Source organism: Cavia porcellus, unplaced genomic scaffold, assembly GCF_034190915.1.
Source record: "Cavia porcellus strain 051 isolate PalLab524CR breed Dunkin Hartley unplaced genomic scaffold, mCavPor4.1 scaffold_4, whole genome shotgun sequence".
Classification (NCBI taxonomy): Eukaryota; Metazoa; Chordata; class Mammalia; order Rodentia; family Caviidae; genus Cavia; species Cavia porcellus.
The window spans coordinates 68,848,498-68,875,629 of record NW_026947487.1 but is presented as its reverse complement, the minus strand read 5'-3'; the positions used below and the strand labels follow the sequence as shown (position 1 = coordinate 68,875,629).

At 41.7% G+C, this 27,132-nt stretch overlaps 1 protein-coding gene across 6 annotated transcripts in view; it reads left to right on the top strand.

Annotated features, from left to right (window-relative positions):
• The window catches only part of Shroom3 (shroom family member 3), a 315,135-nt gene that overhangs the window by 249,531 nt on the left and 38,472 nt on the right, over window positions 1-27,132 (top strand). For all 6 annotated transcript variants that reach the window (XM_013141402.3, XM_063247226.1, XM_063247228.1 and 3 more), the window contains one exon: window positions 21,311-21,442. In XM_013141402.3, coding sequence (XP_012996856.1) covers window positions 21,311-21,442 — 132 coding nt within the window. The remainder of the gene's footprint in view (window positions 1-21,310; window positions 21,443-27,132) is intronic.

Genomic DNA, 27,132 nt, shown 5'->3' with positions numbered 1-27,132 from the left:
TAGATGTGATGCATCCCTCACTGCTGCTCAGATCCTCTTCCTTGGCCTTTTTCTCTATGTATATACTAAGAATTTTATTGTATCTGTCTTGTCTCCACATCTACTAGTAAATTAGATTCCCTTATTACAGTTCACTTCCTAACTCTTCCCTGTTCCACAAGGTGTCTCAATAATCCAGATGTTACTGATGTGGGACTGAATGTGGACACCTGAGTGGTCCTCGCCCAGTAATATTCAGAAACATCTTAAGTCCTGTTTTTTGTTGTTTTTGTTTTATTTTTACTTTTTTTTTTAAACCATTGTAGACTCACAGCAGGTTGTAAAAATAATCCAGAGATTTCCCAACACCAACCACCTAGTTTTCTTAAATAGTAACATCTTTTATAGCCATAGTGCAAAGTATCAAAACTAAGACATTAGCATTGGTAACTGGTAATACTATAGACTCTGAGACCTTACAGACTACAGACAGTATTCAGATTGTACTGGTTTCCCCACTAACATTCCTTTTCTTTCCTGGGAACCTGTTCTGTGTTTGTCTTGTGTTTGTTGTATTTCCTTAGTCTCCTGGGTTCCTCATTCTTTCTTTGGCTCTTATGATCTTGACATTTAAAAAGTTTTTACTTTTATTAGTACGTGTTTGCAGTATATAGTGATCACATTTATTGTGTGGAGTTGGCACATGTACGTAGCACATGTTAATCTTTTTACTTCCCTTCCTCCCTTCCCTCCCCCATCTCTTGGTCTCTATGCCATTTGCAAAAGATTGATCTCCTCGTTGTTCTATTATCTTTTATTTTACTGTTTTATTTATATTTGGGTTTCACATACAAGAGAAACCACTATATTTAAGCTTGTACATCTGATTTATTTCATTTAACATTGTGGTCTCAATATGCATCTGTTTTTCTAAAAGCGAGTCAAATCTGTGGCCAGGTATTTTGGAGAATGCCTTCTGTCTGAGGGCATCTTGATGCTTTCTCAGCTTTAGATCAAGGTTCCTCCTTCCAACTGTACCTTTCCTAGTGTATCACACCAGGGGCAATGTGGCAGCAGGGCTTTGTTGAGATGACAGCTTTGATAGCATGGTGACAGAAGTCTGCCATGTTTCCCCATTGTAAGTATACTGTTTGTCTCTTTGTAATTAATAAGTCTGTCAGGAGAGCACTTTGAAGCTATGCAAATACCCTATTCACTAATTTTTGTATCAGCTAATACTGTCTGTGGCAACTATTACTGTAATATTCTAAAAATGATTTTGTATTTCCTTTATCCCTTCTACATTTATTAATTGGAATTCTTTTGTGAGGAAGAACTGTCCTTCCTCATTTATTTATTCTAATACTAATTTGTATCAGGAAGAATGCTTTCATTTTTTTTTCTATCCTTGGGTTACCAGCCACTACCGCTATTTCTGGCTCGTTTGGTTGCTCAGATTATTCCAGTTTTGTCCAGCAGGTGCTATTCAGGCTGGCTCTGGTCTGAATCCTGTTTTGAAGTGTGAGAAGAATGAGGTGCTAATGTGTTGCTTTTTCATGTAGCAGAAGTGCACTCTGATGTGCTTACTGTCTTAGAGACCTGTAGACGCTGAGCTGGGGGCTCGGTAGTGGACAGGTCACAGAGCTCTGCACACTGGTTTTGGAGTTGGAAACTGCTGAGGTTACCTCTTGAACCAACTTGAAGTTCAGCAGGTCGTGATGCTTGTTCATTTAGAAAATAGGAAAGATTTTCTTACTTGTTTAAAAGGACAAGGAGTGAGTAAGAGGAAGAAGCTCTTGTCCATATTTATTTAAAGTCTAGACAAATAACCAAGTTTTAGAGAGCCATTTTTCGGGCCTTAGGCTTAGTATTCTTGCAGATCTAATCCCATCCTTCTTTCCTGCTTACAGCTCTGAATTCTATCTTATCCTAATCATCAGTAAGAATTCGTACAATCTAACATACCTTGACAGGATCTTCTTCCTAAATTCCATCAAGCACTGGGCTAGGATATTGAGTGAGTTGGTAAAGGAGCCAAAATGTTCTAGCATACAACTGGAGATCTCCAAGCCACTGCTTTCCTCCATAAACTTCTTATTCTTTCAACCTTGGTCATCTTATTAAAATAACTGATTGTTATTAGGCATTCACCCATGCATGATGATACGTTATCTGTTCTGTGAAGTAAACCAAGATGAATGGGTGAGAGAAGCTCAGAGTTTGACTCCTAATTCTCTCTGCATTGAGCAGCAGGGTTAGTCCCACTGGCATTTTCTGCTTTCCTGAGCCTGGTGCTCAGACCTCCCTGCTTAAGAAGCCTCATGAGAGACTGTTACAGAGCAGCTGTTTCAGCAGCCTTCCAAGTAATTCACACATACTTTAGCAAGCAGTGGCATTTCTGTATGTGGGTGACAGTATCAGTTTAGCAGAAAAGATCTTTAAAGAAAACTTTCTGATTTCAGTTTGGTGCTTTTTATCAGCAGATGATTTTCCCCTTGTTCCTCCTCTTCCTGCCCACAAAATAGAAGTCTGGCATTTTTGAGCTGTGTGCAGACATCTAAGATGCTGGTTCTCAGGAAGTTACAAGGGCCACCTTCTCTTTTTTCCTTTTTGGAACAGGGGTTGAATTGTAACTGGCCCATTTACATAGGTGACCAAGAGTGAGAATCCCTCCCCCTCGGTGGATTGAGGTGATTTGAGCCTCCTAATTGTGGGCACACAAATTTTGGGAAACTTTGTCACTCTGAACGGTGCAAAAAGCTCTAGCAGGGTGAAATGGCTTTGTATCCCATGACTGAACATGACATCGGATTGGCCAGAGAGTGGCTGTCTAGGATGTTTCTATTTGCCACAAGGTAAGTCCAAACTGTTAGAATGAAATTCAGAGTCTTTCATGCAGGGTTCCTAAGCAATGAGGCTTTAATAGGTATCTTTTGATGCTGTGGTACATCTGTTTTTAAAGAAAAATAACCAGCGGTGTTTTTAAGTTTAAGCCTATTCTCTAAAGAGTCACAAAAAATCTCATTCAAATTAGCAAATGCTTTGTTTTTAATTCTGTATTTCTTGGGGAATTTCAGAATAATTAGATCTGTTCCTCACTGGAGGGATTAGTCCCCATAGACTAATAGCCAAGTTTCTCACTTTTCTCATTGTCAATATTTGTATAAAAGAAAATTTTTGTTTTAAATTCAGACCTTCAGTTGTGCCTTTGATGATTTTCTTTTCTTTATGTAGACATTTCTGATGTCATTTTCTCTCTCTCTAAAGAATGCTAATAATATTTCTTCCAAGTTGTTTGAGAAAGTCTGTATCTGCCTCACTCTTGAAGGATAATTCCATGGGGTACAAGAATTCTAGGCTGATAATTTGTTTCTCTGTGTTTTCTTTTTGCTTGAAGGTTTTGAGGAAGGTTAGTATAATTCTTACTGCAGCTCCTCTGTAGGAAAAGGGATTTTCTTCTGGCTTCTTTCAGATTTTCTGCTCTTTATTTGGTGTGTGTGGGGGGTTGTTTGTTTGTTCGTTTGTTTTGTGAGGTATGATCTGGCTATGTAGTTCAGGCTGGCCTTGAACTGATGGCTGCCTCAGCCTCCCAAGCACTGGGAATACAGGCATGTGCCTCCACAGCCAGCTGGGCTCTCTGTTCTTTATGTGTGATTTTTCATAGCGTGGAATGATAAGTACAATTTTTCTGCCATTTACCCTGCTTGGGAGCTTCTGAATTTCCTGGATTTGTGGTTGAGGATCTGACATGTTGAAGAAATTTTCAGCTATTGTTTTGGATATTCTTTGGATCTTTTTCTTCTCTGTTCTCCTTCTGGTTTTCCCATGACATGTATTCTACATCTGCTGTTGCTGCTTCTTGGCCCATGAATGTTGTTATGGGTGTTACCACTACCCCCCAGCCTTTTCTCTGTGCTTTTCTACTGTGGAGGCTTCTGCTGAGATATCCCAGCATGCATGTGGCGGGGATGTATCTCTGTATCTTCCGCTTGTATTTGCTGTGAACCTAAAACTGCTCCCAAAAATAGAATCTTGCCAAAACATAAAAGAAAAGAAAGGTGTGAGTATATTCTCAGTTTTTAAAGGTGTTTTCTCATTTAGCTTTGAAGTTACAGTAGTACATGAAAGGAAGTGTTGACTGAGATTTCTAATTGTATATTACTTCACTCTTAACGTAGCTGGTGGCTTGATTGCTCATTATCTTTTCTCTTTTGCATGATCCTTTGAAATCTACTTTTATCCTATATAATCTTGATTTGAAATTTTTGTTAAAGTTATGCCTAACAGTAGTGCTGGCTTCTAGGGCTGGTCTGAGAGTGAGAGAAAGTCAGATACAGGAGAGAACAGGCGGGTGTGGCAGTCAGGCTAATTAGTCCAGATCTCCAGCTGACTGGAGTATTTATTTTGTTATTGTAAGCATTCATGCTATCATTATAGCACATAAACAGTAAAAAAACATGTGATCTGCTTATATTATAAGCTACCCACATATAAAGCGGTCACAAGGCTGGTTTTTCAGGTTTCATTTGGCATTCCCTTATCTGAAAGTGACTAAGAGATCATTCTTCTGATTTTATTATTCTCTCTCCCAGTGTCCAGCTCTGGGTTAGTGGTGGTGATGTTTGTCTCTTCCCTGTTATAAAATGTCTTATGGAAACAATGGAAGGTAGGAATGGAGAAACCAGAAAAGGCATTCTGGTGTGTGTTGCCTTTGTGTTCAACTGTTCCACCTCAAGATCCTCACCGTTCTTTTTATTGATGTTCCAATATTTGGAAACTATTTAATCAATAATTTCTTTTCCATTATGATTTTAAAGTAATCAGTTCTGGGGATTTAGCTCAGCGGCATAAGCACCTGCCTTGCAAGCAGGCAGTCATGAGTTCGATCCCTGGTACCGATAAAAACGAAAAAGACAAAAAAAAAAAAAAAAAAGAAATCAGTTCTTCTTTTGACCACTGTTTAGGGTCTTTCACTAGAATTAATGTCTTGTGCCCTCTCTTGTTTTGTCTCTGTCTCACATGCAGCCCCTTTGTTAAACGAGTGAAACAGAAAAGAGGAAACAAAACACTATGCATCAGATTTTACTAAGAGAGAGAAGGCAGTTTCTCGAGTGTCAGAGGTTTAGGATGTTTGTTTTTGTTTCATGGATGGTATTTCAAAGAAAGCATTACCCAAGCCAAGGTCTTGGGCACACAGAATATACAACCTTCTCTTTATTTGACTCAACAAATGTAATATAATGTATTCTTTAGCACTGTGTAAAAGTTAATTAGCTTGATTTTGAAGTATTTTGGTTGGAAATTGGATTCCTTTAAACTCTTAGGAGACCATTTTGGAGTTTAGAAAGGTTTCCAGCCACAGTCGCACCATAGGTCACCTTCTCTACGCCTCTGCTCCAGTCCTCTGGGTGGGAGGGAAGAGCTGTCCACTGTCCTCGGTGCCTGCTGAGCTATTCATCATTTATCCATGCTCAGGAGTCCTCTGGGAAATACTCCAGGCATCTTCTCCCAAAGCAGCAGTGGTGATTTAGGGGGCACATAAAATCTTTTTAGTTCTCCAAACCTATCTCAGCCTCTCTAAAATCCATGTAGGTCTGTTTGTATCTGCCTGTGTCACTGTATGGAAGATACAAAGCAGCATTAAGTAATTTCCCATGTAAACTCTCGCATATACTAGAGCTCAGAGAGTGAGCAGGGAAGAAAATTCTAAAAGTCATTGTATTTGGTACCTAAAGAAATCAATAGGAGCTAGTCCCTTCTTCCTTCTTCCAACAAACAAAATGTCTGGTTCCAATTTGAGAACTGAGAAACAAATTATTAGAGCTTACATCATCCTCTTTAGTATATGCTATCTAATTGGGTTTGAAAGTCATTGCAGATCACAGATACTACACTTTTTGTATCAAATTTTGTCATGACTTGTATGCAGTTGTTGCTTGTGGGAAGGACAGTTGTACATTCTGGCTTCTCCATGTGTACCAGTGTCAAGGAGGAGAGCAGACAGAGGGGAACTTCGAGAGAAAGAGCATTTCAACATCACCCACTAGTGTCTAAGTGAAAAACACTCACCCCTGTTGCTAGACCCTCTGTTTTACAGTAGTATTTTTGTGTGGCAATCAATAAAAGTATTCTTGCATGGAGGACAGGGCAGAGAAAAACTGAGGTAGTCAGGGAAAGGGACATGGGGATAGGTGTGGAGGACTGGGGTAAAATACTGTACAAGGGAAGGAGTTTTATCTTTTATGCCAGCTTTAATATTAGATTCAGGATCACTGTTGTGATTCAGTTGTGGAAGCCAAAAGTCCCCAGGACGTATTACAAGGATGTGATATTTTAAAAGAAAGTCTCTTTCCAGAGACCTTCTCTCTCTTTGTGTGTTGTTGTGAAGTTACATTGTGGAAGGATCCATTGGCTCTCACATAGCCACTTGGGTGTTTTTGTTTTGTTTTGTTTTGTATGTGTCTGCCAGGGTGGTGCCAGAGCTCACACGTACTAAGCATGCGCTTCACCAGTAGGCTGTGCTGACTCACTTTTGAAAAACACAGATATTGAGGAATATCGAAGATGGCAGATTAATAGGTAGCAGGGTAGAGATCCTCTTGGAGAAAATAACTCAAGATGCTAGAATTTAACACCATGGAGAAGACCAGATGAAAGGAGAGGAATTCTCATGACCCAGCAAGAAACTGAGGAAAAAGAAAAAGAAAAAAAAAAGAAACAAAGAAAGGAAAAATGTGGACAAAAGACTGGAACCAGACGCACTCTCACGGGAGCCGGTCCCTTGCTGTGCTGGGCGCACCGTGGAGTCGGATAACTCATGGTCCCACTGAAGTTGCCCTAGCACTGAAATCCGGGGTTGGTGAGCCCAAGGCCCTTGGTGGGAGGATGTGGCACAACGGATAGCGGAACCAATGTGGAGAGCTCGATTAACCTGAGGTGAGTGCTAGGAATTGGGTCCTGCGGAGGTGGTGACCAGCTGGACAACGTATTGGAGTTGGGCAGGATGGGCCTGAACCTGGAACTGCAGTGGCATCAGTCGGCCTCTCCTGGCCCAGAGAGGACTGGTGGGATCTGCTTGGGCTGGGTCACACCCCTGGTCAGGACCCAATAGCCAGGGACGAAACTGTCCTGAACCTGTGATGTCCACACAGCACAGACTAATGTGCTGAAGGCACTTGCTGGTTGACTGACTCAGAGGAGAGGGGCCAGCCCACATCCTCCCTATGTGCAATTCACAGAAACTGGAGAGGGCAGCAATCCCCTCGCCAGCATGCTTCAGAAAAACTGTAAGCAATATGGAAAGGGCCTGAGACCTCCACCATACACCTGTCTGAAAGAAACCAGAACCATGACAAAAGAAAGAAACAAGAAAAAGCCTCCAGCTGCTGACCCAGGGAAAATAAGTCCAGGAGAGGTAAATACAGAAGAGATCCAGGGCAACAAATATGCAATATTGGACACAGCATCAGCAGACATAAAGAAATACCTTCATGATGTCATAGACAAACTTAAAACTGAAATTCTAATTCAAGTGAGGCAAGATATAAAAAGGTAAATAAAAGAAATGCTAAGCCCATATCAAGAAGACACAGATGAAGGAATGGAGGAACCCAGAAAAAAGAGAAAACCTTTGATGAAGAATATAAACAAAATCTAGAATACATGAAACAGATCCAAAGAGATTACCAGAAAATTAAAAACTCCATTGAAAGTTGGCAATATTCCTTGACAGAAATCTCAGGAGGAATCTCAGGAGGAGTCACAGAATCAGGGCTAAGGGATTTCTGAAACATATCATCTTTACCACCCGTGTTACAAAACAGTGTCTCCAGGAGAGACGTGTAGAAAACATTCAACATGGAGGGGTTCTCTCCCAGGGAATGGAACTAGGTTATGAGTACAGTGTTATAAATCTGTGTCACTTGGCTTGGTCCTAGTTTTCAATTGCTATATATTTTCTTCTTTAATATTTGCGGCCTATAATTTTCCTATTAACAGAAATTGCCAAAATAGGCATTGTTGTTCAAGTGCAAATCATTTCTTCTTCTATGCTAAGGAAGAAGTGATTATAATCCCCCAGTTACCTGTACAGTCACATTTAATTGTTTTTCCTTTTCTAAGTGTGAAAGGGGTAGTTTATCAATTACTGTCAGAATTGCAAGTACACTTGCCCTCTGAGTCATCCAGTCCTTGGCTAACAATTCCTGCCAGTGTATTGACTTACATAGAAATCCATGGATGAACATATTTATTATAGCGCTACTACTAAGAGCAAAAGACTGGAAAACAAAAAAGGTCTATGAAAGGGTCTCATTAAATAAATATGGTGCATGCAGATAAAAGGATTCAGAAGCACATATATAAAATGATCTCTGTTAAATATTGTTGAATACAAAAGTCAAGGGGGAAAAACACCATGTACTGCTCCTTTTGTTAAGTGGTAAAGTGACAATATGTGTTCATATTTGCTTTTTTTCTTTTGGTCCTTGGGCTCAAACACAGGACCTTACAAGACATTAGCTACATTGGTTAATTCTAGGTGCAAGAGAAACAGAGGTGGGGAGCAAGACTTCACATTGACTTCTTTTAAAATATTCTATTCGAAAAATACCCAAAGTAAACACAGGGAAGATACTAAAAGTTGATAAAATTTTGTGATGAATAGATGCATAGTCTTTATATGAATCAAGACGGTGGTGTCATTTGTGAACTCCACATTGAGTGATGAACACAACCAAAGCTACCTTTTGCACATGAGGACAAGCATGGCCATCTTTTCTGGAATTATAGAACAAATTAAGTGCATGGACCAAGGCACCACTCTACTTTTATTTACATATGTATTTTGTTGTTGTTATTTGTTTGTTTGCAGTATTCGTATTGAACCCAGGTCTTCACACTAGCTATCTCCCCAGACCATTTTTTTATTTTTAATTTTAAGACAAAGTCTTACCAAGTTACCTGGGCTGGGCTTAAACTTGGAATCCTCCTGCCTCACTCTCCCAAGGGTGCTGGGACTACAGGAATGTGCCTCCATACCTGCATTTATGTTTGAGGTGTTTAATAATTTAAAAAACAGACTTGGAAATAGCTGAGCGCAGGGGCCCATGCCTGTAGTCCAACTCCTTGGAGTGCGGGTGGGAAGATCATTTGAGTCTCAGAGTTCAGTGTGAACCTTGTAATATAGCAAGAACTTATCTCAAAACAAAAGAATGAGGAAAAAGAGAGGGAAAATATTAGTGACACTGACCCTGTCCCCCTGCAAAACCCTCAAGAAACAATGCTTTTTGCTCTGCTCAGCACATAGTGTTTGATTAGGGTATTGTGAAGGCCCTCAGCCAAAATCTTTGAAATGTTAATTCAGATAGACTTGATTTAGCATATTGATATAGTATATTTTGTTTTTTGGTTTTTTCTTTTTGGGGGAGGGAGACAGGGTAGACTAGAACCTTGTTATGCCAGCTTTTAGCCTCTGCTGTAATGTTGTGCCTTAGACAATAGTGGGTAAGTAATATGGTCATTTTTATTGTGTGATGCCAGCTGCCCCCATCTATTGTACATTCTTGCATATTTGACTCATGTCATGGTTAGGGTATTAATGTACCCAGATGGCCTGTACACCTGACCAAAACTTGGCTCTAGCGTTTAGAATATTTTCCAAGTCACAATTTGTTACTTTCTGCATTCATCCAAAATATATCAGTCCTTCGTGGGAATTTGAAGACCCACTCTGCTAGCAAAGCAAACTTCAGACCTTATTTATGTGAACTTTGAGTGCTTATGTTCAAATTGTCTCCAGAACATTCCATACAATCTGAAGATGATCTGAATTCATTGCCACTTGCTCCTTGCTCATAGGCCGCAGCCACACTCTGCTAGGTTCTCTGAATGACCCCCACTCGTTCTTGCCTTGAAGGACCTATCAGGCCCCATTCCTTCTAATGCTAATTATTCCTCTAGCTGCTGTATAGTTGGCTAATTCTTGTTATCTGGATTTGTGCAGCTTCCTGACTTAAACAGGGACCTTCATCCACACTGTCTTTTTAAGCAGTTTCATTTCCTGCAGAGCCCTTATACCTCTATGGACTCTCCCTTTTTATCTGTTGCTCACTGGCTACCTTTTCTCTACCCTGCCCAGATGGTGCTCACAGCTCAGACAGGAAGAGCTTGGGCTCCAGGTGTCAGCCCTCATCCTGGGACAGTGGCAGAGTGCTCAGTCTCTCTTACTTGCCTCATTTCCCTTATTATTAGTTCTGGGTTGTTAAGATGGTGTACAGGTTAAGCAAGGAAATCCTTGCCAAGTATCCAGAATGGTGCTCAGGAGGTGGCAGACATTTTTGTGAGTAAATGAATAATGCCCTGATTTTGTTTCACACCTTCTCTCACCAGTGAGATTCTAAACCCCAACCTCACAAACCTCCAGCACAATTTAGTAAGGTAGAAGGTGCCTGGTAGGGAATTGATGAATACTTCTGGAAATACCTGAGTAGATCCTGGCCAGGTTTTCAGAAGCATGTTGTATGTTCCCAAGTCTCTGCTCAGGGAAGATTATCTAGGAAGACATTGTGGCCTTGTTAATTCCAGCTCCACGGGCTGCCCATCCCACACAGTGAAGTTTCCTTGTCTGGAGTCAGGAATGCAACAAATGGCCTTTGTTTGAATCATACCCCCACACAAAAATTCAATTTGCTGAGTTTAAAATAAAATCATCTTCTGATTCTTACTGATGTGGTCATGATATGATGTACTTTAGGAAAATATTTCTTTATCTTCTGAAAGATCAAAGTGATCCCAAAATATAAAAGCATGCTGTACTCTTTAGGAATGCTGGTAACATTATTTGCATCATTGAAAAAGTCAATAAACAAACAGCTGTTGAACATTTTTGGGTTCCTCGAGATAACAGTGAATTGGAAGCTATTTTAAAAACGTTTTGCTTTTCAATAGATAATACATGCACATGGTATAAAACTTAAAATTACAAAATGAAATTTAGTTGGCATAAATTTTCTTCCTCAGATGTAGTCATTATTTTTAACTTCTGAAATATCTTTCCATAAATACTCTTCATATTAATAAACACATGCGATTATGTATGTTTCCCCCTGTGTACTGTATTATACCATGGTTCTGTATCATACTTATCACGTAATAATGCATTTTGGAGGTATTCCCACTTTCACGTGTATAGAATGATAACTTTTGACTGCCATGTAGTGTCCCATTATATGAAAGAACCACACCAATTCAACAAGTTTGCTGTTAATGGGCATTTAGGTTGTTTTTTGATTTTTTGATAGATGTTTTATTTAAATACTTTTTTTTTTTTGCTAAATGTTGCCAAAATGCTGTTCAGTGTGCTGGCTAACACTCCATGGGCAGGTGAGAGACTTAAGCTATTTTCAATAATCTTTTTCATTCTTTCTTCATTATGGCATCACTTAACTAGTATGTATGCAGTACAAAAAAATCTTACAGAACAAGATTGATCTCTGAGGTCTTCCCCCAACATGTATTTTGTGTGCAAAAACAAAATTTTTAAGACCTTTTGATTTGATTGTTTCAGAATGGCCCTGTTTTTAAGTCATTTGACCTGGACAAAACCTGGTATCTCACCCAGGGTAAATAAAATAGACACTTCTCAGATATCTCCAAAGAAAAATGTCTTATGTTAGGACCTTGTCCTGGAGTTGCAAGTCTTGGGCTTACTTTTCCTAAAACACTTACTTTATCTTTAATATAGAAATTACTTAAGTTGTCTCCCCTGTAGATTACAAGTCCCTTCAAGATTCATTCCGTTAAATCTTTCTCATCAGTTTCAACTCTTGAGTCCTCATTTACTAAATCTCTGGAACCCGAATGCCCTTGTCTTTTCTTGTTCTAAGCTGGGCTTCATAATGAGCATAAAGGACATCAGTGTGGAGTCCCTTCAACTTCATCTCATCCACACCTTTTCATCGGCATCTTACCTCTTCTTTCTTCTCTCTGAGGCCCTTCCTTTCCCCTTCCATGATGCAGTGCCCTACATCTGAGCCCTAGAACCCCACTCCTCCCTTCTTCATGTCCTGTAGTGTGCCATCCTTCCATGTTACAGACCCTCAGCTGGGCATGTGTGCACCTCTGTCTCATAGAATCTTGCTCAGATGTCTCATTCTGTTCAGAACAAAACTTTAACTCTCTGGATTCCTGCAGCCCTGTGGCTGCCACTCTTGTTTTCTCCTCCAGGGCCAAGGTTTGGAAACGGTGATTTGCCCTTGCTGTTTCTATTTCATCTCCAAGCTCAGATCTGCCACATTCAGATGTCTGCTCACATTGTTCTTTAGCAGAGACCAGCTGCCCACCTCAGCAGACATGCGCCTACCTTCATCACATGAATGCCTCAGCAGCAGCTGGGGTGGTCAGCAGTCTCCCACCCCTCACCTGCCTCCTGGCACTCGGGGAAACTTGCCATACTCTTTTTCTTCTTCTTCTCTGGAAGCTCCTTCCTGGGCTTTTCCCAGACACCTTGTCTCCTAAATTGTGGTAGTTGTCAGAGACCCACCCTTAAATTACTTCCTTTGTCTTTTATACTTCTCCTTGAGCAACTCACTTCTCTGAGAGGTCAAGTGTTTTGTGACTCCTAACTTTCTGGATGCAACCTTGACTTCAGCCCTCCAGGTGCCCCCAACATTTACACTGGAAACCCCATAGGCACATCCTCCTGTCACACACACCACTCTGAGTGTCCACTTTCATCCTGACCTCTTTATATAGGTTCATGACATTACATTCTGCTGCACACTAGAAACAAAAAGGCCATACTTGCCCCTTACTGTACTTTGTTCTCTGTCACCTCCATCCAGGAGGTCCCTAGGCTCAGACTTCTGTCCTTCTGGGACTCTAAGGTATGTCACCTCTTCACATCATTGTCACTGCTGTGGTGTCAGGCTCATGTTATCTCCTACCCTGGCTGACCCAGTCTTGTCTCTCTGAGATTTATTCTCTCCATTGTTAGCAGCATCTTCCGGAAACTCAGATTTGAGTGTGCCTGTCCTGGCAAAGGTTCCTGAGCTGCGTGACATGACTCTTCCTCTTCTCCCACTGGTGTCTGTATTCCATATCTCTTCTCTAGCTGATTTGCCTTGTTTGTAAATGTGTCTTCTGCCTGGATACCTGCCCCTTCCTGTTTCCTCTCTCAGTCTTCCGAAGAAATCTTCCATGGTTGTGTCAGTCAAAGCTTCCCATTACTAAAACTAATCTTGAGATAATCAACTTACAACAAGCAAAGGTTTGTTTTGGTTCAGTCTCAGAAGTTTCAGTCCTGATTGTTTGGCCCGACGACTTTTGGGCCTGTGGTAAGGCAGCAAGCTATGGTAGCAGTACATGACAGAACCATTGCCTAATGGCTGGAGAGCAAAAGAGCAGAAGAGAAGAGGGCCAGTGACCTGATGAGCTTTCACTGCAGGCACACCCCTAATGACTGAAGGACACTCCATTAGGCCTCACCTTTTAAAGTTTCTACCACATTCTAGCAGTGTCACCCTTGGGAACAAATGTATAACACGTAGGACCACACTTAAGAGTTGAATCATAGCATTCCACCCTTGGTCCTAAGGGCTCAAGTCCATCTCACAGTTGCAAAATGCATGCAGTCCATCATCAAGAGTCCCCAAAGTCTTAACTGTTCCAGCATTGCTCAAAAGTCCCAAGTCCAAAGTCCCCTTCAAGACTTAAGACAAACTCTTTGTAATAAAAATGAAAAAGCCACAATACATATTTCAGAGATATAATAGCACAGAGTAAAGATTTCCATTCATTACAAAGGAAGGATTGGTCGACAGGTCAGCAGGGCAAACATTAAACCCTAAATTTTCATGTCCAGCATCTATGGACAAAATCTGTGGTCGCAAGGGTTTGGGCATGCCTGTGGCCTTGCTGTTTGCAGCCCACCTGGCCTCTCTGAGGCAGGTTGCACACACTTGCTGCAGCCTTCTTTACCAGATGTTCATGTCCCTGGCATCCTTGTCTTCTTGGGTCTCTATTACAGCATCAGCTCTACTGTAACAGTTCCACGTAGCACCCTATTGGGCTGCCACATACTGCTTGTCCCCCCTGCCCTGTGCCCAGGCTTTGTTTGAGATTTTAGTGGAAGCTTCTGACTAGGAGCTCTTATGACAGTCTTTCCATGGCTATAAAACAAGCATCTCAAGGGCATCAGATTGCACCTGAGCCCTCTTGAGCTGGGGTTGCAACAGCCTCTCGGTGCATCAGTGGGGGCTTGGGTAGTCCTCGGTGAGCAGTGACTCAATGTTTGCCTGGAGTGTAGGAGGGAACTTTGGAATTGAACCTTTGAGGAGTGCTGGTACAATTAAGAATGTGGGAGCATTTCTCTAAGATCATTCCCTGGAAAGTCTTTGAAACATTTGCATTTCCAAACCTTTGATGCTATGATGGCTATTGCTGGAGTCCCTCCAAGCATCTCTTCTTTGGTCCCAATACAAAGCACTTGATTTCCTTTTCCTTTTATTTTTTCTTGTGGTACTGAGAATCAGACACAGGAATGCTCTGCCACTGGGTTACATTCCTACACTTGATATCCTCTTGCCTCAGCCTCCCTTGTGCTGGGATTATGGGTGACTACTACTGCTGCTGAGCCTGGCATGTTTTTTTTGTTGTTGTTGTTTTGTTTTGTTTTGATACACGGTCTTACTATGGTAGTCCAGACTGTTTTTGAATTTACCACGTACCTCAGACTGACCTCAAGCTCACAGCAGTCCTGCCTCAGCTTCCTGAGTGGTGGGATTATAAGCATATGCCACCACAACCAGCTATTGTACTGTATTGTATAGTATTTTTTGAGGCAGGTTCTCACCATGTAGCACAGGCTGGCCTCAAACTCATAGCAGTCTTCCTGCCTCATCTTCCCAAGTGCCAGGGTTATAGGTATGCACCACCATGCCCGGTTTGGCTTCTGTTTAATAGCACTAGCAAGCATATCAGTAAGTTCTTTGGCTGAAACTCAGTGTGCTCCTTTTCTGCCAAGCTACACTTTTTCTACATCTATCTGGTCTGCTCTTCTTTGTCCTTGATTGTCATCGTAAATTTCTCCAAAAGCAGCCACTAATACCCTTGGCAGAATCTGCTTTGCTACCTTGAAATTTCCTCTACCAGGATAAACTAGTCCACTGTCTTTAAGCCTCTCCAAAGACAGAATGCATTAAAAGTGCTAACACCAGTAGTGACCTCTAGTGCAGTTTTCACCAGAGTCCTCATTTCTGCCTGAGACCTCACCAGCCGCTCCTGACTTTTACAATTCTGTCAGTGCACTGTCTTCTGAACCCTGTTAGGAATCAACAGTTAAGTCCCACTTGCAGCATTCTTGGCTTTCTCTGTGTCACTGCTCCACACTTCCACATCTCTCTTATAAGCTCATTCCAAAGGCTTCTCTACATTATCTCAGGAACAGTGACAGTAATGATCTACTCCTCACTACTGGTTTTCTATTAGCTCTCCGTTACTATAATATATACTGAGATAGTACTGAAGAATTTAAAAGAGACACTGTTGTGTCTTAGATCTAGATGTCCCCCGCAAAGCCTCATGTGGTCATAGGTGGGGCTGGGGATTTAGCTCAGCAGCATAAGCACCTGCCTTGCAAGCAGGCGGTCGTGAGTTCGATCCTTGGTACTGATAAAAGTGAAAAAGACAAAAAAAAAAAAAACAAAGGTGGTGTGTCTAGGGTATGTGAAGCTGAGATTAAAGGCATGATGCTGGGATTAAAGGTGCCCCACCCTGAGGCACTAATTTTACAACCTAGATAGACCATAGAGATAGAAAGAAGCTGTTGCTGCTGCTGCTGCTGCTTGGTGCTTGCTGCCTTTTGCCTTCCTTGCCACACCATGGATTATTTCTCTTTTGTAAGTCTCCTCTGCCATGACACCTTGCCTTTTCTTTTTTAAACTTGTACAGAAAATTTTACTGCTAAACAGAAAGAAGTCAAACAACACAAGTAAAAAAAAACAGGCCAAATGCACACAGAGTTTATACAAGAAGACTGTGTTCCATATCAGTAATCATTAAGGAAATGAAAACAAATGTCAAAATGACATGTCCATTAGAATGACTAGAACTAGAACTAAAAATTACAAAGTGTTGGCGAGAAGCTAAGTAAGTGTGCTTGTTCAAAGTGCTGCAGCAGTTTTCGAAAGCAACTGGAAAGATTCTTAAATATTGAAAAATCTAATGTTATACCTTAAAGAACTAGAAAAAAGAAGCAAATAAATAAACAGAAAGTTAGCAGGTAGGAGGAAATAACAGATGAGAATAGAAATAAAATAGAGAAGAAAAATATATATAAATGAAGCCAAATTGGTTTTGTAAAAAGATTACAAAAATTGACAAACGTTTAGCTAGACTGGAAAAAACAAGATTACTGAAATAAAATTAGAAATGAAAGAGGGAACTGTATAACTGATGCCACAGAAAATAGGGAGGATCATAAAACTATGAACACCTCACAACAATCTCTAGTGAATGAAACTAGAATAATTCCTAGAAACATAAAACCCACTAACACTACATGATGAAGAAATAGTGTAAACACACAAGTGGCTAGGAAAGAGATTAAATTAGTCATTAGAATGAAGAAGAGAAAAAGTGCAGCCCAACAAAGAAAAGCCCAGATCCGTATGCTTCCCCAGTAATGAGTTCTACAAACCATTTAAAAACTCAGAGCTAGGAGGTTCAACATATAAAATCAGTTAATGCATACACTTTTAACAGAATGAAGGATACAAATCACATAATTATTTCAATGGACACTGAAAAAGCATTTGGTAAAATTCAATACTTTTTCCATGAGACTTGTTAGGTACAATATTAAAGGTTTTGCTATATGTATATGAATTTAATCAGAGAGACACAGCAAATGTATGTTCAAGAATGTTTCTCATAATATTATTTTTATGAAAAACTGGAAACTACCCAAACCAAACAATAATGGATTCATGCATTAAAACAGGGGCCTTTGGTATGATGAGTATATCACTATTTACAATTAGGTTTCTTGTTCTGGCCCTAAGATACCCTGCCTTTGAGCCAGCCAACTACAGACTAAAACTTCCATAAACTGTAAGCCAAAATAAATCTTTCTTCCTTTAGGATTTAAAATAAACCTTTCCTCCTGTTGGAGCACCTGTGGGACTCACCAGGGCCTGTTACCCTTGGGCAGAAAAATATTCTCAGACCCAGCCTTTGGGTTAGGCACGGGCAGGTACAGCTGGATGATGAAGGTACCAAGAAGTCATTCTCAAAGTCAGATATAGTGGTGCATGACTGTAATTCCAGCTACTTGAGAGGCTGAGACAGGAGAATTCCAAGTTCTAGGCCAGCCTGGGCAACTTAGCAAGACCATATCTAAAAATGAGAGTGGGGGCAGAGGTATGGTAGGGCACTTGCCTAACATGTGCATGGCCCTGGGTTCAATCCCCAGTACAGGCAGGGAATAAGTTGTGGAGGGGTACGTAGAGTGCCACTCTCAGCTATACAGTGCTGCCACACTGAGTTCACATCCTGCTATTCAGAGGAGTCCTGCCAACCCCTTCATTTAAGTAGACAGAACATGGAGTAGGAAGAAGACATGATATCTGTGTGAAATGCCACTGGGTGTCTCAGGCAAAAGATACTTTTTGTGTTTGTTTGTTTGTTTGTTTGTTTGTCTGTTTAAGATCTTGATATGTAGCCCAAGCTGGCTTTGAACTCATGGCAATTTTCTTGCCTCAGTCTCCTGAGATCTGGGATTACAGATGTGTGCCACCATGTCCAGTTTGAAGTCATATCTATAACTGGGTTTCAGCCCTGGCTCCCAAATTTCCTGACTGTGATTTGGACATCCTCCAAAGGGCTGGAGGCACGAGGAGGAGAGATTGCTTATTACTGGACAGAACCAAGTGGCAAACCAGAGTGATGAGTTAGTGGGGAGCTGACGCTGAAGAGAAGTCAGCTGCCTTCCAAGAGCTGGAGAAGAGACAGCAGCTGGTTTTTGGGAGCTGGATGTCCCAGGTCAGAGTGGAACTAGCTGCAAGAATGCTATCAGCCTGAGTCATAGCCGACGGCTTCCATGGTGGCCTTCCAGAGAAAAGGCTGATCAACTTTGGGCCGTGCTAAACCTAAAGGCAGGGGTTATGTAGGATGCGCTGTGAGCAATAGAGAGCTACAGGGGCAAGGAGCCAAACAAAAGACGTACTGGCTTACTAATCTCCTGATTTTGCATCTTCCCTCATCTCTCTGCTCCATGCTGTGCTACTACTTCTGTTGGTTCTTTTGTAGATTCCCAGTGGGGAAGGTCTATTTCTCTGTGGCCTGTGTATATCCTGCTAATATCCTGACAGCTTCCTGCCTTTGGCCAGCCTGCTGTAGGCTGTGTCCACAGTATGCCTGAGGCCAGCCTCTCTGATGATTGGCCATCAGCACCCCACTGAGGAGCTAGAGCTGGGAGACTCATCCCCACCAACAACTCTTGCCCACTCCTCTCTCCTCCGGCATTTACCCTCTGCTTCTTTCTCCCTTCTGCTGTCCATCCTTTTCAACAGAGCTGATGAGTGAGTCTTCCCAGCCTCTCTATAAATTCCTTAATAATGAACGACTGGCAATAATAATACTTAACATTTCTTCAGCTCTTACTATGTGCCAGGCACATTTTTAATCTCAAAAATCCTGAATAGACTGCTATAATCTGCATTTTTACAAATGAGGCAATTCAGAGTGATGAGGAATTATACCTAGAATTCAAAAAATAAAAGCCAATGGGATCTGATTTAAAAATGTAAATTAGAATCTTTGTCCTGTCTCAGAGCTGATGCTTTTATGCTCATGCCAGCTATAATAATCTGTTTCCTATTACTATAACAAAATACCTGAGGCTGGCTAATACATATTGAGGTTTACATCCAGGCATGGAAGCATATGCCTATAGTTCTACTTACTCAGGAGGCTGTGGCAGAAGGATCACTTGAGCCCAAGAGGTTTATTTTGCTCCCAGTTTTGGCAGCCTAGTAGCCCTGGGTTTGGACCCTGGTGAGGGCCTCAGGGTGAGACAGGAGCTAAAGAGTATCAGGGGTCAGATGTATCCTTCTTATGGCAACCCCTTATTGTGGGAATGGCGAGAACTCCACTGATCCCTCAGAGCACAGCCCCCAGTGAGTGCCCTAGTTCTTGTCCCCAGGCTCCACTTCTTAGATGTTCTGCCACCTTGTTTAGCTGTTCTGGAGCTAAGCCTCACCATGTGACCCCCTGTGGGAATACCCTCTGACCTGTCCACAGCACAGCACCAGGCCATCCCATCTTCAGAAAGATCTGAGTGTTTCCTGCTTTTCTTGGCCTAAATAACTACTAAAAAGTTGTATGCACTGCTTTCTCTTGCTTCATACAGTGATTTTCCTATCACCATAGTCTTCCTTCAAGAGTCAAAATGTGTGGATATTTTGAAAATCATCATCTGTCAGGAGAAGCCCTTCAGTGTCTCTATACATTGTATTTTATTATTGTTGTTGTTATTATTTTTATTTTTATTTTTGGTACCAGGAATTGAACTTAGGACCTCCTGCTTGCCAGACTGGGCTCTGTGCTGCTAAACTATATCCTCAGTCCTTTTTTTTTCTCTTTTCTTATTTTGAGCAACGTCTTACTATGTAGTTCAGGCTGGCCTTGAATTCACTATGTAGCCCAGACTGGCCTCAAACTCATAGCAATCCTCCTGCCTCAGCTTCCTGAGTGCTAGGATTACAGGCATGTACCACCAATAAAATAAAGTATTTTATTTTATTTTATTTTTTGAGGCAGGTTCTCACTAGCATAGACTGGCCTCGAACATATGGCAGTCCTCCTGCCTCAGCCTCCTGAGTGCTGGGATTATAGGTATGCACTACCATGCCTGGCTCTTTATACATTTTAAAAAATTATTTCGGGGCTGGGGATTTAGCTCAGCGGCATAAGTGCCTGCCTTGCAAGCAGGCAGTCGTGAGTTCGATCCCTGGTACCGACAAAAAGGAAAAAGACAAAAAAAAAAAAAAATTATTTCAAATTATCTAGGTGTGGCAGTGTATACCTATACTGTAATCCCAGCAGTGGGGAGGCTGAGGCAGGAGAATTGAGGAAGACAGGAAGTTTGAGGCCAGTTTGTGCTACATAGCAAGTTTAAGGCTAGTGTAGACTGCATAGCAAGATCCTGTCTCAAAAACCAACAAAAAAGTTATTGAAGATTAAAATGAGCTTAATTCAGTCTCTTCGATTAATCTTTTCACTTTTTAGATAGTAGAGGCCTAGTGGTTTCCCATAGATAGACCCTAGTGGTTTCCCATAGGGTCATACAGCAAGTTAATGACAGTCAGAGCGAGACCCTGAGTCTGCTGGCACCTGGTCTAGTATTATGCTGACCTGCTTAACAGATGAATTTTACTGGCATCAAGAGGGAGTTTTCATTTGTATTACAGAAGCTAATTTGTGTTTCACAGCAAAGAGGTGGGTAGGTTTTTAGCCTCAAGGCCAAGTACAGTGAATTGGGATAATTTGCAGCTATTATTTTCACCATCTCCGAGTGGGCTCCCAGATCCCACGGAGTGTTTCTAAGCTGCAGAGAATTTCCCCCTGCAGTCTCCCTGCGCCAGTGTTTTCAGCGGGCAGTGTCTGACAGATCACCTCACTGTGGCCTGACACTGCCTTTCTGCAGAAGTGTAGTCTTCTCACCAGACTCCTCCCAGCCCTGCAGACTGAAGGACACTCCCACTTCCCCTTGGTCTGGTCAGTTCTTGGGTGTTGAAAAGTTGAAGCCACTGACTTGCAAAATGGGAAACTGTTTTGGAGAGCACTTTGTCCTCTGAACTGTGCCTCTCGGAGCCTTGTCAACACGAGGCAGCTGCTCGTCTTCATGAAGTTCTTACAAGAAAGTAAGAGTAGTTTCACTTAACCAGCACCAGGTTGTGACAGAGGACGTCAAAAGGCCCAGAAAGCATTTTGCATCTCTCCAAAGTCCCTTGGGGAAAGGGATTAGTGCTCCCATTTTTTACACATAAAGAGGCCTGAAAAGACTGAAAAGTTCCCCATGCTTTGCATTTAAAAAGCATAAAATATTAGCAGGCAGGAAGTCTAAATTAATGTGGGAACTCTTTATGCTAATTTTGTAACATTTCTGTGTAATCTGGGATTATGGTAGTATCAGAAGTGAAATGAAAAATTGAGCAGAGAGCCGCAGTGACGAAGAGTCTTCTTTGCAGTACTCTCTAGGTTACTTTCCCATCTCTGAGGAGACAGCCGAGGAGGCTACTGACGTTGGGCTTCCTCTCCTATGTCTCCCCAGGCGCAGTGAACCCACGGGCCGCCCTCATTCGTGGCACACGGCCCAAATCGAGGAGCACCCATCAGAAGGCAGCATGATGCAGATATCTCAGGGCACGATGAGTGCCCCCTGGCACCAAAGCTACCATTCCAGGTAAGTGGCTGCCGCTCAGATTGAGGGGCTCCTTCCAGACATTGTGTGCCCAGAAAAGAACATTTCCTTCTTGCCCTCGCTCTGTGAATAATGTCTTCACCCTCTACCCTCCTCCTTCTCCCTTCCCTTAGAATGAGTCACAGGCTAGATCAGCCTGAAGGGAGAAGAAATACTTAAAGCACTGCCTGACCACTTGACCAGTTACAGAGCTCACCAAATATTTCTCAATTACCCATTATAATACTACATTAGAAAAATCAACAGACTTCTTGCTCAGTGCTTGTGCATCCTATCGGCTTTGGCCAAAATTATCTCCTTTTTGAGTGGTTCTGTTCATACTTTTGAACAGTTTGCTTTTTTCCCCAAATGCAGTTTATCTTAGATCAACAGCAGCAACTAAAATAAGCAGGAGTGTTCAGTGCATATGTGATCTCTTGTCATCTTTTATTCACTTGTTTAAAGCTGAGAGTGTGATTTGCCTTGCTTTATAGGATACAAAATTGAAGCTTGGAAAAAGGTTGTCTTAAGGTAGAACAACTGATCCATGATCCAGTCATGACAAACCCAAGGCTGGTTCCAAAACTCTTGCATGTAGCTGCTAAGTTGCTAGGTAATCCATCCTCCTCTTCTGTCATTGGTGGCCCCAGGAAGAGTTCGGTCAGGAAAGAGGGAGTTGTAAGAGAAGGTATTGTGTATGGAAATCATACCATACACAATTGAGTGAAACTGGGGAAAGGGAGCCCACCCAGACACTGAGACACATTAAAGACAAAAGTAAGTCTGGGTCGCCTGTACCCACTGCAGACCCAAACGGGCATCTATCCAGAATCATTTTGGGAAATGCTTAGTGAGAGGAAATTGTAGGGGTGTAGGAAGGTTAAGAGAATAAGGGTCCCTATGTCCAAATGAGATGTGAGTACTGGAGTGTGTGGTGGGGAGCAGCTCTGCCTAGCTCTTGGAAGGATTACTTTACACCTGGATCCGATGCATTTGACAAGGGCAGGACCCAGTCATAGCCCTGTAAGCTTTTGTCTGGTCAGGTCAAGGGCCAAACCCTGGATCTCTCGCTGGTGGACGCAGAACAGCCGTAGACTAGTATGTTAGAGTAAGAGCTGACTGCTGGTGACCCGCCCTGTTAAAGATCCTCCTTTCCCTTGCCGTGGCCCTGTTGCTCTGAGGAATTTATCATGTCCATCTGAGCTATCTGTTATCAGAGAGTAGGTCCTCTCCCTAAGCCCCTTCCTGCCAAGGAATCCCAGAAGGGGTTGACAGCCTTGAGAAGGTGAGGAGTGGGAGCTTGAAGAACAGCACAGCCCAAGGTACTTGGCTTTTAAGTTCACCTGGGTTTAACTCTCATCAGCTACTGCAGATCACTTAACCTCTTTGATCTTGGCTGCTTTTTTGGTAAAATGAAATCAGACTTGTGTCACTTGATTATTGTAAGGATTAAATAAAATAACGTGCAACTCCTGTTGTATAATAAATAGTAAATGATAGCTAATTACAATAGTCATGCTGAAATTTGGCACAGTGAAATTTGGAATGAACTCGAAAGTTAAGACGTGAACTAGCCTAAGCTTGTAAATGCAAGTATGTATTAACAGAGTGCCCTGAACAGTGGAATCTGCTGGGGCTTTTTAACCCTTATCCTTTTTGGAAGCTTTAAATATGAAGTTTTACTGGGGACTTAAAAATGTGCTGGCTCCCAATACAGAAATAAAAATACTGCCCTCCATGCTTGGAATAACTCTTGGGGAGTGGTGGAAGCCATGCCTCTCCCTCCCCACCCAGCCTCCAGAGGGTGGACGCAGGTGGCTCTGTCTCCTCCAGGTGTCCACACTAAAGAACAGGAAAACTCAGATTACAGCAGGCACGTGTGCCCTCTTCTTTTCCACCAGTTGCCCTGGCCTCCTTTCATTCCAGCCTGAGGCCCACAGCTGGGCAGAGCAGTCCTCTTACCTTGGGCCTTGCTCCTGGGTCAAATGGTGGCCCTTGCCTTTGTAGATGAGCTCTAGGAATGCTACGAGGAGTACGAGTAACTAGGGTCTGGTGTGTCAGGTGGGTTGCTTTCTTTCTGACACCCAACCTCAGGCCTGAGTATATGGATCTGTTCCCATTAAGCAGGAGTGTGAGGAGCGGAGAAGGAAGGGTCAGGAGAGAGTCCACATGGAAAGAGAAGGACAGAGATGCTGAGGTCATCAACCTCCTTCCTTTTATCTTCATGTCCTAGGGATGGAACCCAGCCTTGCACACACAGCACTACACAAGCTGTGTATGTGAAAGAGACTTCAGTCCTATCCAAGACGGCTAACAAATTGAAGCACACACAATAAATATTATTCTGTGTGGCAAATATATGTATTATTATGTAACTATTTTATGTCCTAGGACACTTGTAAGTGTGAATGAGCTGAGTTGGATTTAGAATGTTACTGAAATTTTATTTCAATTGCTTCCTGCCAGATGGTTGACACTGTCTTTTCATTGCCGTACAGAAATCTCACACAATGATGTAAAGCTATTAAAATACTTAAGACAGCTTGAAAAGTCTTGTAGGCCAGCCCTCTGACACAGGCTGAAATAACATTATCAAAATGCTAAACTATCAGTACTTACTCAATGACTCATTCATTTAGCAAACAGGAGCACCCACTACTGCATCTCAGAGATTTCTAGGTATAGGGAGTACAGTGAACAAGAGAGAAAATTCTCTCTATTATACAAATTTGTTTCTCAGAGTACATTCCATAGAGTGATAATCCATGATTAGATTCTCCATGAAAAAAAAAAAACATTTCTAGAGTCAAATAAGTATAGAGAAAATAGTACAGTGATGGCAAACCTAAGGCACTTGTGCTGCAGTGGGCTGTTTGTTATCAATGAAAGCTCTAAAAGGTTTGCCATCCTTGGTTTAGTATGTTCCCTTTTAGAACAGCAGCTGAGCTAGGAATAGTGTAACATGCCTATAATCCCAGCTGCTCAGGAGACTGAGGAAGGAGGATCCACAGTTCAGGGTCAGCCTGGGTAATGTTAGCAAAAGTTCATCTCAAAAAGAAAAGGAAAGAGAAAAAGAAAAGAGAACAGCAGATGAACAATACTTTGTAAAAGACTCAGAAGTCTTACAGTAAATAAAATTGTTTATTTAGGCCAGTATTTTCCAAATATTTAATTATTCAAGAAATTGATGTTATATGTGTACACTTCAGAAAATGCTTTCATACATTCGCATGCTCTTTTCCATGTTTTAAATATTCAAAAATACTTTTAAGCACATAAAATAGTTACATATAATACATATATTTGCCACGCAGAATTAATATTTATTGTGTGTGCTTCAGTTTGTTAGCCGTCTTGGATAGCATTGAAGTCTCTTTCACATAACCAAAATCACGCGCTATGAAGGCAAGTAGTGCTGAGTGACAGGACGGAAATAAGGACAGTGATGGCATAAGGAAAGCATGAGCTGCTGAGTCAGTTCCGAAAGTCCTCTCTGAAGCAGAGACTGAGTGAAGCAAGGCAGGGAGAGGGGAAGAGCGCATTCTGGATTTGGGGAACAGCAGGGACAGAGGCCTGAGACCCTAAGACACCATGGTACCCGTCTGGTGGGGTTTTGTCACAGTGACAAGCTCATTGCTCTGCTGACATTCAGTGAGCAGAAAGCAGAGCTCTAGACCATGAGGATGGAAAAGTAACCAGGCTATGCTCAGCCTGCACTCTTGTTGGAATCACAGCAGGACTGAGGATACCAGTCCAAATTGTTTTCACCCTGCATAAAATTGCCATCTTTGGAACAGAAATGGCAAAAGTAATTGAATGGATAGCTCCAGATAGAGCAGGAAGGACTTGTTCCTTGAGGGTGACATGAGAGCCTATGTTATCAGGCAGCTAAGAATGACAGTTATCAAGGGATTAGGCCACTCCTGGGACAGGAGGGGAGAACACTTTTAAAAAAGCTTCAAGGCCTTTTTTAGCTCAGTGGCATAAGTGTCTGCCTGGCAAGCCCTAGGTATCCCTGGTACCACATAAATAAATAAATAAATACAAAAGACTTCATGTGATAATCTCCCCAAGAGGTTTGCTACACAGAGGACCCCAACCCACATCACTAGGCTTTCCTATTTCTAGACACCATCTATATGTTGAGCTTTGATAGGATTAGTAATACTTCACAGTCAACCATGAGTTTAATCTCTTTGTGTTTCCAAGGTAGATTTTAATTATTCTTTCAGTAACAGTATGCTGATAGCCTTAGTATTTCCAAGGGAGATTAACGTATTCATGAGAGGGCTATAATTCCTTTGTCTCATGTCCTGGTGGCCTTGATTTGAGTATGATTGGTTCCTCCTGGCTTGAACCACCAATGATTGGTACAAATCATATTAATAATTCTATTTCAGCAATAATTATTCAGATTTAAGCTACTAACTACATTTGGTCCATTCATAGACTTTTATAAATTAAAAAAATTATATTAGTAAAAAGACCAGTAAAAGTGATTGGATGTGTCACCAATGGTACCAGCCACTACACGGACAGTCTTATGTGTACTACTGATGATTCAAACTGGTGGGAATGTGTTAAGCAGTGACTGTTATCTATAAGACAGCCACCTTATGGGGCCACCTGGTTCTGTTTTCCTGAAGTGTTAGCTTGAATCTTCTGATGGAGGAGATACACTGAAGCAGAATAGGTTATTATCTCCAACTGGGTGATCTCACGCTTGTGGAACACAGCCTCTCCATTGAGAGGGCAACTGGAGATGGAGGGAGCGTCTCCTTCCACAGCAGAGTGCGCTATTCAGTAAGGTGATTTTCTCTCATAGAAAAAAAATTATTCTTTTGATTAACTCTTTTGATTACCTTTTGTTGAAAATGTTATCTTTTCATTGCATTTTTCACTAGTTTGTTGTTTGTTATGGGTTTGCTTTTTTTTTTTTGGCAGTGGTAGTGGTGGTAGTGGTTGTGTTTTAGGAGAGAATTGGGGCCGGGGGGGGGTAACCCAAGTGCACTTTACCACTCAGATGTATCCCAACCCATTTATATATTTTGAGAAAAGGTTTTTGCAAAGTTGATCAGGCTGGCCAGGAACCTGCAATTCTCCTATCTCAACCTCTGGAGTAACTGAGATTATAAACATGGGAACCATGTCCAACCACTCATGTTTAGACTCAATATAATCCTTTTAGTCTTTTAGACTTATTCTCTGGAGATATCCCAGTGATAGAACATTGTCACAGGGCTGAGCATGATAGTGCACACCTGTAATCCCAGTACTCAGAAGGCCAGCTTGGACTACATAGTGAGTCCTGTCTCAAAACAAAACAAAACAAATCACACAGTTGAATAGTAAGCTATCATATTTCCTTAGATTATGTCTGGAAATATAGTAATAACAGCTCCATGGTGAATCTTAATATGCCTCAATGCCTATTCACTTGAAAGTGCACTTTTTAGGCAAGAACTCTTAGTGATTTAGCTTTCTTTAAAAAACAGTTTGAAATATGGAGACTGCTACTTGAGTCTTGAACCACTTATTCCTTCCAGTATGGTCTCCTTCTAGATAAATAGGTATGTTTTGTTTTATGTTGTTGGAGATTAGATAAAGTTTGCTAGGCAAACTTTCCACCACAGAACTACACCCCTAGCCCAGATATATTTAATAGATTTTAGTTTTTACAACAATTTTAACTT